Source organism: Rhinolophus sinicus, linkage group LG16, assembly GCF_036562045.2.
Source record: "Rhinolophus sinicus isolate RSC01 linkage group LG16, ASM3656204v1, whole genome shotgun sequence".
NCBI classification, from domain to species: domain Eukaryota; kingdom Metazoa; phylum Chordata; class Mammalia; order Chiroptera; family Rhinolophidae; genus Rhinolophus; species Rhinolophus sinicus.
The window spans coordinates 1,843,059-1,857,054 of NC_133765.1; the positions used below are offsets into that span (position 1 = coordinate 1,843,059).

Consider the following 13,996-nt stretch of genomic DNA (forward strand, 5'->3'; position numbering starts at 1 on the left):
TTCAAGCTTTTATTCTGTAATCATTTCAGGCCTATTAACCCTAAAACTACACACGTGATGCCTTTAAAGTACGGCATCAGGAACACAGTCCAATACTATGTAGGTAGTAAGATATGATCCTAGTTTTCTCTTGGCTTGAAAGTAATGTACATTCCATTTGGGAGCATAGTTTAGCCATGAGGAACTGATGACAGACTGCCTTCATCAAACATTCTCTGGAAAGCTTTGGAGGATCCACAAACTTCTATACAGCCTTGTAGAAGGCAGAGTCTTCTCTCAAGAACTGCAATGTAAGGCAGGGCTTGAAACCAAGCCGCCACGTGATACTAATCATAAAACCACAATCTGGTGAAATCCTACTTATTGCTATTTGCACAGCCATCAAAATACGAGAGATTAAGGCTCATAATGACAAAATTTATGTTGCAATATATATTTGATACAATTCATATAGACACTTTTGGGGGGAGGTTGGCAAGTAGGAATGTTTGCTCAGGACCTGCAATGTGCCAGCACTATTTCACTGAATTTTAACAATCCTCTAAATTTGAATTGTTATTCCTATGTTATGAATGTGAAATCTGTATCCAGACAAGATGCTACACGTTTTAAATGAAACTGCTTTCAAAGGAAATAAGATTGAACATAGATTTGTAACTTAAAAACAATGGATTGGCAATTACTCCATTCTCTTAACACATGGCTTTAGAGTTTGCTGTGTCAGCCTCGGAAGACACTCTTCTGTGTTTTGGCCTAAATTTAAAATGCATCACTTCTTTCTGTTCACAGCACGTTGGCCAGAATTTGTCATATTGCCCCACCTGGACTGGAAATATGGTTTGGATATTCCATAAGCAACAGATGTCTCTGCCTCACACATTTATGTTAATGTTTTCAATTAAGCACAATAATTTTGAGATGTTGATAATCTTGCTACTAGTAATAATATAGCAACCATTTATCATTTCCCAACTCAGTATTAGGAATGGGCTCTTATGACTTCATTTTACTCATCTGGAAACTGAGGCTGAAGGAGAGTAATGTGTCAGTTCATGTCATCATGGAACCAGATGCCATAGTGAAGTTAGAAGTAGAAGAAATTTGTTGTGGGTAAAGCCCTGTGAAACGTAAAGGGAATGGGGAGCAGAAGACATGAAAAGCCTTTAGACTCTAGTGGAGGTCTGACACCTATAAAAGGATGGGGAAAGGAAGAGCCAACTTTAGACTGCCAAGAAGATCTCAGAGTCTCAACTGGTCCAAAGGGAGCTCCAGAGGAAAGATTAACAGTAGAGGAATCTCACACTGGGAAGAAATGGCCAGGCTCTAGTGTCCATACTGTGCTCAGTCGTTGGCTGGAAGCCCATGTTCTTGGCTTTTACAGTGAGGCACATCCCTAAGGCTCTGCAGCTAGAGGTTGTCAGCTGACTGCTTTCATCACAGCAGGCTTTCTCTCGAAGGGCTGCCACAGATAGCTATACGGTGAGTAAGAGGGTGAGCCAGAAGATATATTCTGTTCTTCCGGAGCTAACGCTTTCTGCTACTCAAGCAAGCGCTGCTACCTGCAGCAAAATGTTTGGCATAATTATTTTACTATGAACTGGATAAAGAAGAACATTTTTAAAAGAATGAACTAGCAATGGGGAGAAATATTAAGGTCAAGTATTCATGAGATCACAGTTCTAGCTTCACTTTTGCCATTAATGAGTTGTGTCTAGGTGCCAGACACTGTGCTTGGTATTGATTATCATTGCTTTATGACATCTCAAAATGTTCATTATCAAATTTATAGAAAATTGTATGAGGTTGGCCCAGTCATTTAAACTCTCTGTACCTTTTTTCTCTCATCTGTCAAGTTAGATAATTTGACTAGATCAGTTGTCTTCAAACTTTATTGTGCATTGGAATCACCTGGAGGGCTTGTAAAAACAAAGATTTCTGTCTTGGGAAATCTCAAGTGGAGACAGAAATTTGCATTTCTAGGAAGTTCTCAGGCACTGCTGCTGGTTGGGCAATCACACTTTCAGAACTGCTGGACTAGATGCTCTCTAAAGTCGTTTCAAACTTAGAAATACTATATCCTTGCAATTCAGCTACATTTCTTTAAAATTATCATAGTTATAGTTATGTATATCCACCTCCCCACTCCGTATTATAAACTAATATAAATGTTGCCTTTATTGCTATCTATATAATACATGTATAGATAACCTATAAATTAAATTAAAATATCTAAATGTTTTAGATATTTGGCACAATATGTGCACATTACCATATGTACTTACCATGTGCACGTATTGTGCCAAATACAAAGAAAAATGCCCTTTATGTTTGAGTTAAGAGACTAATAGAAGAGCCATAATCACCCTCATCCTCATCACATACTCATCATTGTAAGAGCTAACATTTATTGAATATACATAATGTTCTGGACTCTGTGCTAGCTCTTTAGATTCATTATCTCTTTAATATAAGCACATGACTAAACATTATGGTATGAGAGTTATAAGAAAGGAACAACAAACTTTACAACACACAGAGAGAAGCAAAATAGGCTTCAGAGGAGATGGATGACATGGAAAGGAAAAATCCAGCACGAAGAGTTGTATAAATGACATAGTCTACTTGAGGAGTGGAAAGTAGATTGATGAAGTCTTAGCCTAGATTGAAGGTATTTTGAAGGCAAGGAGGGAATGCTGTTTGTATGGGTGAGTGAAATAAATAGAATACATTCAGATATGCAATTCAATTTTGTGGATCTAGTGCATTTGACAACAACAGCTTAGAGCAATCTGTACTGTATCACCTTGTTTCACTAGAGAGAAATGAGAAGATAGTGGAAAGGAAGTAAAGCATGTCTCAGCTCTGCGACAGCATCAGCTGTGAGGCCTTCAGCAAGTCACTAAGCTCTCTTAGTGACTGTTCTCATCTATAAAATGAATATAGTACTCACCATCCCTATCTTACAAGATGGTAAGGAGTACAAAGTGAGAGTGTATTGTTATCCACAAAGTTTTGTGCATCAGTAAGATGTTATTAATAAGAAAGTTATCTTGTATTTTTAGATTTTTCAAAACAGTTCCAGCTTTCTTATTTGGCAACAAATTTCAATCTCACTGCAAAAGGCTAGGACCTATGTAAGCAATGGCCTAGGCTTTACCCAGTTGTCTGTGGGATGTCCTGCATTCCTGGAAGTTTTATGAATGTGGAAAGGGAAGCGTCTGCCTTGTGACTTGACATCATAGGTGTTTCTCCACCCACATGAGGTAGGTTGTCCTCTCCTGGATGAATGCAAACAGGATACTCCCAGAGAATTAGTCCATGTGATAAAAAGGTGACATGAACGTAACGGAAAACTAAACCACGGTCAGCCAAAACACGCTGTAATTAATATATCCCAGGAACTCAATTGGTTTCTTTCTCTGGTTGGAGTATAAACAAACAAAGGAAGGAAGGGGGAAATCCAATACAATTAAAGAAAATGCAGCTCAAGTTAAGGTCAAAGCTGTGCTCTAGGGATCTTCTATTAAACACTTGAAGGCAGGTTCAGAATGGGTTAATACAAGCCTTGACCTCTGGCAATAGGAATATATTGTCAAGGGAAAATCAGCTTCTTAACTAGAGAAAAGGCAAAAAACTTTGTCTATACTTCAATTAATAGATGTATATAGAATTTGTATTTGGAAAATTGAGTCTATCTAGGAGAGTGCTGTAGAACCTGGCTAAATTGGGATTCTTTTATTTTATGGGTTACAATTCTCTTGAAGTAGATGGTTCAACTAAATCTGAAGGTATCCAAAGACTGGATTATAGGAAATAATTCAAAATTCAGAGGGGGAACTATTCTCAAAAATTAGATAATACCAAATAATTTATATTTAGTTTTAGAGTTAATTCCTAACTCTTTTTTTTACCATATTTGGTTATGCATTGGTATGTTATTGAGAAGAATATTAAAACAGACCAGCATTCTCTGTGTCCTCAACACTTAGAGCAGAGTGAAGATGGTTGAGAATTCTTTTTTAAACAAATGAAGTGTGAGATCTAATAGACACCCAAATGGAATTGTGGAGTATATCAAAAACCTTAAAACCCGTTCCCTACAATACTCAATAATCTCCTGAGCTGGAGTCCTATGTACAATCTTAACTATGAAAGGTTTAGACCTTTCCACATCACCCCTTGATTGTTCCATCATGACAGCAAAACCAGTATACAGTAGTACCTTGGTTTTTGAACGTCTCCATTGACAAACATTTCAGTTTACAAACGCCATAAACCCGGAAGTAAATGCTTCAGTTTTCTAACACACCTCGGAAGTTGAACATGTCACGTGGCTTCTACTGAATGCAAGAGCCTGAGGCCTACCTGTCGGCTGTTTTTGAATGTTTTAGAACTCGAATGGTCTTCAGAATGGATTATGTTCGAAAATCGAGGTACCACTGTATCTGAAACAAAACTTATTTTCTTCCTCAACAAGGTGGCTTTATTTTTGCTATTTGTACGTCTGCTGTGGATTTCATCATTTTTTCTCAGTCACATATGTTCTAAATCTCATGGGTAGTCTAGGTTCCTCCCTCTCTCTCTTTCTACCCAGGTCAATTCATCAAGTCCCATCAATCATACCTTTGTAATGCCCATCCTATAATAACTTCTCTTTCCACTTCGTCTGTTACTACTCTGGTCTAGTCCAACATGCCTATGATACCTTTATATCCAGAAATTAGTCCTGTTGATTACGGACTCTTCCAACATTTAATTTCATTCTTTGTATTACTTCCATATTTATCTCTCAAACACAGTGTTTTGCAGGTGTCCCCTTTCAACTCAAAACTATTTGACTCACCATTTGTGGTAGAAACTGCTAGATGATTCCCAGTGTCCATTAATCCAAGATTCCTTAGAAACAAAACCCTAGACAATGTGCTTAGCTCACAAACCCACCTTTCCCAGGTTCCCTTGAAGTAACATTCAATCATGTGATCAAATTCTGCCCAATGAGATGTAAGCAGCAGTTGTACGGATATTTTGAATTGTTAAAAGGGGTAATTTCTTTATCCTCCTTTCCAATGCTGAAATGTGGCCATATTGCTGGAACTCCAACAACTGTCTTATATCTTAAGATAATCTCGAGGGTGGAAGCCAACTTTGAAGATGGTTAAACAGGAAGCTGGAAAGAGACCAAATCTCTAATGACTTCATGGAGCTGTTGTACTAACCCTGGACTGTCTAATTCTGTAAGTTTTTTATTTACGTAGAAAAATAAACGTTTGCAGGTTTAGCCTACTATCTTGGGGGTGGGTTACCCATAAGTGAACGAAAATCTGAACCCATATACCATTATCCCCAGGATGCAGAATGTTCTTAGCTTGATATTCACAATGAAAACCTGTCCTTCCTCTAAGCTTGTTTGTACAACACTTCTCTTACCAAACATTTCTTGTGATCAAGTTAATATTCGCTGAATGTGCTATGCATTCTTCTGTTTCCAGAATTTACCATATTACCTCAGGGATCCTGACTTTCATTTAGCTCAATAGCATCTATCAAATACCTGCATTGGGACTCAAAGAAATGATAAAATAATAGATATTTTTAATATGAAAGGAATTTTTTCTGTTTTTTTTTTAATTAAAGTTTATTAGGGTGACAATTGTTAGTAAAGTTACATAGGTTTCAGGTGTACAATTCTGTAATACATCACCTAGGTAGCACATTGTGTGTTCACCACCCAGAGTCAGTTCCTTCCTTCACCATATATTTGATCCCCTTTACTTTCATCTACCACCCACCTCTCCTCTTACCTGCTGGTAACCACTAAACTATTGTCTGTGTCTATGAGTTTTTGTTTCTTCATTTGTTTGTCTTGTTCCTTTGTTGTTTTTGGTTTATATACCACATGTCAGTGAAATCATGTGGTTCTCAACTTTTTCTGTCCGACTTATTTTGCTTAGCATAGTAATCTCAAGATCCATCCATGTTGGAAGGAATTTTAAAATTCTCTAATCCAAAATTTTCTACACAGTGAAGGAAAATTCTCTATAACCTTGGTACTCAAAGTGTATCTGGTGAGTAACAGCATTTCACAAGATTCCCAGTGATTCAAATGTACCTTCAAGTTTGAGAAGCATTTCATCTGAGCACCTAACAAATGCCAGTCTACTGCTACTTAGGTCTCTTGCAAATACACAAAACACCTTAGTCTGTTCTTAGACAACTGAAATCATTAACCACTCATAAATATATATTCCACATCATACGCTGAAAAATTGCATCCTTGGAATTTTCACTTATGACTTCCCTATTTCTGGTCTCTGGAGTAACAATAAATAATAATGATCTACCACAATTATTTAAAGACAGCTATCATTGATTCTAAGCTTTGTCTTTTCAAAGGGGAATAATTCATTTGAATTCTTCACCTAACCTGAATTCTAGACACTTTATCTGCTTTTAAAACATACTAAGTTTTTAGTACCCTAATTAAAATACAAAACCAGAATTTGATATTACTCCCTACATATGTGGAACTAGACGCCACAAGAAAGAGTGGACTGTAACTCCGCAAATCTGTAACCTATGACATGCAAATTTCACTTAGTCATTTTAGTTTTGATGTTCTTCGGATTAACACATATTTTTACTCACATGAATATTATAAAAATCATTTTTAAATTAAATTCTGCTTAAAAAATCAGAAATCACATCTTTTTTGTTCACTTGTTTTAATTAGAAAAAAGTTATGTGTGTGGTAGTACCCCTCCTTTCTCTTTCTAGAGCTTCATCTAGTGTCAGTGTCTAGCTACCTGTTGACACTTTGTCTTTAGTAACTTGTCTGCACCTCATACTCAACAGCTTTGCCTAACTCATCTTTCTGCCCTTTCTGTAGTTATTTATTTATGTGCCTTACGACCTTTTTAAGAGCAGTCTCCTTGACAGCTGGAATTCATATTTTTCATAACACCTAGCACAGTGAAGAATGCACACTATAGAATATAAAAAGAAATATTTTTATAAATCCCATTGTGTGTTGTCACCCCAATAAACTTTAATTAAAAAAACATTTTTAAATGAATGAGTCATTGTTTATTCACTGGGACATAAGGCATTACTTGATTAGACTTCTCAGAGTGAGTTGGGATAGACATACCAGTAAAATACCAGAACTCTTCTTGCTATCTTTATGTGAAATGTATAGCTCCCTCTGGGATTGTCCCAACAAAGGAGCTGACCTAGTTTAATAGGGTATAAATATAGTGTGTTCCCCAAAAGTCCCCAAACACTAGATACACAAAAGTGTGTCTTCAGTGTTTTAAGTGGTGCAACTAATACAGATTGACCCACTTAAAATGAGCCTTTTTACACAAAGTGGTTTCTATTTAAACTAGGACCATCCAGCAGGATTCATGCTGTCTACAGCCCAGTGAGATTCCACTCCTTTTCTGTGAATGAGTATTGAAGAAATTTTACTTATCAAAAGACAACATCAAAGCCAACAACAAATAAACAGCAACAACAAATTTTATCACGCGGTTCTTAAAAAGAAATGGAGGGAAATGCAGAAACAAAGAACATCTAATTTTAGCATCTTTCATCATTTTATAGTCTTAGTTTGTGCAGCCCAACTCAAGACACTATATTTTCTAGATATTTTATCTGAGGTTAGGAAGTTGTCAGTGGAGAAGTATTTTTGCTCTGATAATGGTTTCACGAGGTATCCATAAACATCAGTATCTGGGTGGACAAAAAATACCATCATGCATTTCCTTCTAGTTGTATAACTTTTTTAAAAAATGGGCCACTTTTCTGAAATAGACAAGTATAAATCTTAAACAGTACTAGTCATATATTGCCCTAATTAAAAGGTAAACGAGATTTTAAAAATGTAATTGTTAGTGGCACATCCTACATCTAGGGAATGTTCACACACTACCCTCTTTCTTCCCCTCAACTTACCCCAGCAAAGAAATTAATATAGTAATTAATAGAGGGTAGAGTCCTTTTGCATTGGTCTCTCATCTGTCCATCCCTATCATGATGCTTATGTCATCAAGCTGGCTTGAGGCCATCTTCCACTTGGGAAGGTTCCACTACTTTGAAAGAACTAGTCGGACTAAGGGACGGTTCAGAGTAAGGAGGAATGAAGTAGATGGCTAAAGCCAGCTCTGCTCTAGGCTTAGGTACAAGGGCTATTTTTTTTTTTTTTCCATTTTGAAGCTGTAAAAGCAAGCTAAATGAAAAATCAGTCTCTTATTGATGGAAGATTTGGGTTGTTTCCAATCCTTTACTAACAATGCTGTAGTGGATATTGATGTATATAATTTTACACAAATAATATATTATATTTTGTCCTACTATAACGCTAGGATACATTCCCAGAAGTGGAATAGCTGGGTCAAAGGGTATAATTTTAATAGATATTACCAAATTGCCCTCCCATGTAACAATTTACATCCCCAGAAGCACTGTATGAAACTGACTCTTTTCCTATAACCTCACCAACACATTGTATCCACTTTTGGATTTTTGACAAGCTGATAGATGAAAAATAGTATCTCATTGTAGTTATTTATTTCCGTTTACTTTTTTTTTTTTTTTTTTTTTTTTTTATTAAATTTATTGAGGTGACAGTTGTTAGTAAAATTACATAGATTTCAGGTGTACAATTCTGTATTACATCATCTATAAATCCCGTTGTGTGTTCATCACCCAGAGTCAGTTCTCCTTCCATCACCATATATTCGATCCCCCTTACCCTCATCTCCCACCCCCACCCCCCACCCCCCTTACCCTCTGGCAACCACCAAACCATTGTCTGTGTCTATGAGTTTCTGTTTCTCATTTGTTTGTCTTGTTCTTTTGTTTGTTTTTTTCAGGTTTATATACCACATATCAGTGAAATCACATGGTTCTCTGCTCAGCATTACACTCTCAAGATCCATCCATGTTGTCACAAATGTTCCTATATCATCTTTTCTTACTGTAGTATTCCATTGTGTATATATACCACAACTTCTTCATCCATTCATCTATCGAAGGACATTTTGGTTGTTTCCATGTCTTGGCCACTGTAAACAAAGCTGCAATGAACATTGGAGCACACGTGTCTTTATCTCTAAATGTTTTCAGATTTTTGGGTAGATACCCAGGAGACCTTTTTCTCCACAGCCTCTCCAACATTTGTTACTATTTGTCTTGTTGATGATGGCCATTCTGACTGGGGTGAGGTGATATCTCATTGTGGTTTTGATTTGCATTTCTCTGATGATTAGTGATGTTGAGCATTTTTTCATATGTCTATTTGCCATTTGTATGTCCTCTTTGGAGAAATGTCTCTTCAGGTCCTCTGCCCATTTTTCAATTGGGTTGTTTGTTTTTTTGTTGTTGAGTTGCATGAGTCCCTTGTATATTCTGGATACTAGCCCCTTATCGGAGGCACTGTTTGCAAAAATCTTCTCCCATTCAGTTGGTGGCCTCTTTATTTTGTCAATAGTTTCTTTTGCTGTGCAGAAGCTTTTAAGTTTCATATAGTCCCATTGGTTTATTTTAGCTTTTACTTCCATTGCCTTTGGAGTCAAATTCATACAATGCTCTTTGAACCCAAGGTCCATAAGTTTACTACCTATGTTTTCTTCTATGCAGTTTATTGTGTCAGGTCTTATGCTTAAGTCTTTGATCCATTTTGAATTAATTTTGGTACATGGTGACAAATAGCAGTCCAGTTTCATTCTTTTGCACGTGGCTATCCAATTCTCCCAGCACCATTTATTGAAGAGGCTGTCTTTGCTCCATTGTATGTTTTTAGCTTCTTTGTCAAAAATTATCTGTCCATATTTATGTGGTTTTATTTCTGGGTTCTCAGTTCTATTCCATTGGTCTATATGTCTGTTTTTCTGCCAATACCATGCTGTTTTGATTATTGTGGCCCTGTAGTACAAGCCAAGTCAGGAAGTGTGATACCTCCATTATATTTCTTTTTCTTAAGATTGCTTTGGCTATTCAGGGTCTTTTGTGGTTCCAAACAAATCTGATGATTTTTTGTTCTATTTCTTTAAAATATGCCATTGGGATTTTGATGGGGATTGCATTGAATCTGTATATTGCTTTGGGTAATATGGCCATTTTAACTATGTTGATTCTTCCAATCCATGAGCACGGAATGTCTTTCCATTTCTTTGTGTCTTCTTCAATTTCTTTCAGAAAAGTCTTATAGTTTTCAGCATATAGGTCTTTCACATCCTTGGTTAAGTTTATTCCTAGGTATTTTATTCTTTTTGATGCAATTGTAAAAGGAATTGGAGATTTCATTGTTGGTATATAGGAAGGCAATGGACTTTTGTGCGTTGATTTTGTAGCCAGCAACTTTACTGTATTCGTTGATTGTTTCTAATAGCTTTTTGGTGGAGTCTTTAGGGTTTTCTATATATAGCATCATGTCATCTGCAAAGAGTGATAATTTAACTTCTTCATTCCCAATTTGGATGCCTTTGATTTCTTTCTCTTGCCTGATTGCTCTGGCAAGGACTCCAACACTATGTTGAAAAGCAGAGGTGATAGGGGACATCCCTGTCGTGTTCCTGAACGTAGAGCAAAGGGCTTCAGTTTTTCTCCATTAATTATGAGATTAGCAGAGGGCTTGTCATATATGGCCTTTATTATGTTAAGGTATTTTCCTTCTATACCTATTTTATTAAGTGTTTTAATCATAAATGGATGTTGTATCTTGTCAAATGCTTTTTCTGCATCAATTGATATAATCATATGATTTTTGTCCTTTATTTTGTTTATATGATGTATCACATTGATGGATTTGCGTATGTTGAACCATCCTTGTACCCGGGGATGAACCCCACTTGGTCGTGATGAATAATCTTTTTAATGCATTGTTGTATTCGATTTGCTAGAATTTTATTTAGGATTTTTGCATCGGTATTCATCAGAGATATTGGTCTGTAGTTTTCTTTTTTTGTGCTGTCTTTACCAGGTTTTGGTATCAGGGTAATGTTGGCCTCATAAAATGTGTTGGGGAGTACTGTTTCTTCTTCAATTTTTTGGAAGAGTTTGTGCAGAATTGGTATTAGATCCTCTTTGAAGGTTTGGTAGAATTCACTAGTGAAGCCATCTGGTCCCGGACTTTTGCTTTTGGGAAGGTTTTGGATGACTGATTCAATTTTGTTACTGGTGATCGGTCTGTTTAGATTTTCCAGTTCTTCATGGTTCAGCCTTGGAAGGCTATATGTTTCTAAGAACTTATCCATTTCTTCTAGGTTGTTGAATTTGGTGGCATATAGTCCTTCATAGTATTCTTGGATGATCCTTTGTATTTCTGTGGTGTCCGTGATAACTTCCCCTTTTACGTTTCTGATTTTGTTAATCAGTGTCTTCTCTCTTTTTATCTTAGTAAGTCTAGCCAAGGGTTTGTCAATTTTGTTAATCTTCTCAAAGAACCAGCTCTTTGTCACATTAACTATTGTCTTTCTGTTCTCTATTTCATTTATTTCTGCTCTAATTTTTGTTATTTCCTTTCTTCTGCTGACCTTGGGTTTTACCTGTTCTTCTTTTTCTAGTTCTTTAAGGTGTAACATGAGGTTATTTATTTGGGAATTTTCTTGTTTCTTGAGATAGGCCTGTAATGAGATAAATTTCCCTCTTAAAACTGCTTTCGCTGCATCCCAAAAATTTTGGTAGGATGTATTTTCATTGTCATTTGTTTCTATGTATCTTTTGATCTCTCCTCTAATTTCTTCTTTGACCCAGTCCTTCTTTAAAAGTATGTTGTTTAGTCTCCATGTAACCACCACAGCCAGTCTTCTTTCCACAGGTCTCTCCCCTTTGCCGGAACTAGTTCGGCTGCGAATCTGTGTCTGGGGAACCACAGTTCTCAGAACTGCAAATATTCTGTTCTTTTGATCTGACACGCTACTGTTCTGATACTAGCACTGGGCAGGTGGGGTTGGGGTGAGTTCCGGCAGGGGGGGGGGGCCGGCTAGTGTCAGTGCCTAATTTCCGTTCTCTCTGGCAGTGAGGGCTTAAAGCACCATTTTCAGCTTTCTTCCCTCAGTCTTTGCTCCGTGTCCTCTGCTGTGAACTCTGGGTTCAGCCGTGTTATATGCTATCCCCTCAGTCCTGTGGACCATCAACGGAGCCCTAGCAGTCCGAGTTCTTCCGTCTTCCACAGCTGAGGTAGTTCCGGGATGCAGTGAGCTCTGAGCACTGAGCTAGGTCTGTGTCCTGTGCCTGCGTGGCCCCGTCTCCACACTTCTCCCTTTCCTCTCCCACTGCTTGCATAATTTGCCTACCTTTAGGGTAATTCAGTAGTGAGCCTCTTCATCTTTCCTGTCTGCTGTGCAGGGAGTCCTTTGTGGAGTGATAGTTGTATAACATGTTAATTATAGTTGTAAATTCCAGGGGAGATTTCCAGAGGCTCACCTTATACTGCCATTTTGGTGATGTCCACATTGGCCCTTTAATCAAATCATCTATGGAAAGTTCATACAACTTGGGTCTTGATTTGAGATGCATATCTGCTAATATCAAAACTTAAGCTGACTCATTTTCCCTCTCTCCAAACCGGCAGCCTCAGCAAAAGAGAAGAATAAGAAGGGGAAGACTATCTCCCTAATAGACTTTCTGGCTGAGGATGGAGCGACTGGTGGAGGAAGCTCCTATGTCCTCAAATCAGTCAGCTGGGCTGATGAAACAGATGACCTGGAAGGAGATGTTTCAACTACTTTTCACAATAATGATGATGATGTGTATAGGGCACCTCTAAATGACCGTTTCATCCTGCCCACTGTTCCACAGGCTGCTTGTGAACCCAGTATTGAAAGGAGCCATCTTTCCAAATCATCACCCTGCTTTTCTAGGGAACCTGCCCTATGATGTGACAGAAGACTCCATTAAGGAATTCTTTAGAGGATCAAATATCAGTGCAGTGCATTCACCAGGTGAATCCAGCAATCCAGAGAGGTTGAAAGGTTTTGGTTATGTTGAGTTTGAGGATGTGGATTTCTTGTTCAGTGCCCTCAGCCTCAGTGAAGAGTCTCTAGGTAATAGAATTCAAGTGGACATTGCTGATCAAGCACAGGGTAAAGACAGGGATGATCATTCTTTTGGCCAAGATAGAAATTGGGATTCTGATAAAACAGATACAGACTGGAGGGCCCGTCCTGTCACAGACAGCTTTGATGACTTCTCACCTAGAAGAGGGGATGATAGCTTTGGTGACAAGTATCGAGATCCTTATGATTCAGACCGATACTGTGATGGGTATTGGGATAGTTACCATTATGGTCCACGCCGGGATATGGATCGATATGGGGACCGTGATCGCTATGATGACAGGGACAGCAGAGACTATGATACAGGCTATGATTCCAGGATAGGCAGTGGCAGAAGAGCATTTGGTAGTGGGTGCCGGAAAGATGATGACTAGAGAGGAGGTGGGGACTGCTGTGAAGACAGATATGACAGACATGATGATCGGTCATGGAGCACCAGAGATGATTACTCTCTGGATGATTACAGGCGTGATGATAGTGGTCCCCCTCAAAGACCCAAACTGAATTGAAAGCCTCAGAGCACTCTTAAGGAAGATGATTCCTCTGCTAGCATCTCCTAGTCCAGTCAAGCAGCCTCAATCTTTGGAGGGACAAAGCCTGTTGACACAGCTTCTAGAGAACTAGAAGTAGAGGAACGGCTACAGAAGGAACAGGAGAAATTGTAGCATCAGCTGGATGAGCCAAAACTAGAACGACGGCCTCCTGAATGACACCCAAGACGCAAAGTGTCATAGACAGGAAGTGAGTCACAGACTGGGACCAAAGTCACCTCTGGCAGAAGGAAGTCAGATCAGGATGCATAAAGAAGACAGAGTGAGAAGTCTCTAGAAAATGAAACACTCAATAAGGAAGAAGACTCTCACTCTCCAACTTCTAAGCCTCCCAAACCTGAACAGCCTCTGAAGGTAATGCTAGCTCCTCCATTAAAGGAGAATGCT

The 13,996-nt window shown here is 38.1% G+C and overlaps 1 protein-coding gene across 1 annotated transcript; it reads left to right on the forward strand.

The window, feature by feature from the left end:
* Positions 1-1,136: 1,136 nt before the first annotated feature.
* Positions 1,137-13,705, forward strand: LOC141569263 (eukaryotic translation initiation factor 4B-like). The gene is given in 3 exon segments (XM_074321786.1): positions 1,137-1,380; positions 12,575-12,851; positions 12,853-13,705. Coding segments are annotated over 3 exon segments (1,101 nt in total). The 3' UTR covers positions 13,433-13,705.
* Positions 13,706-13,996: the final 291 nt, after the last annotated feature.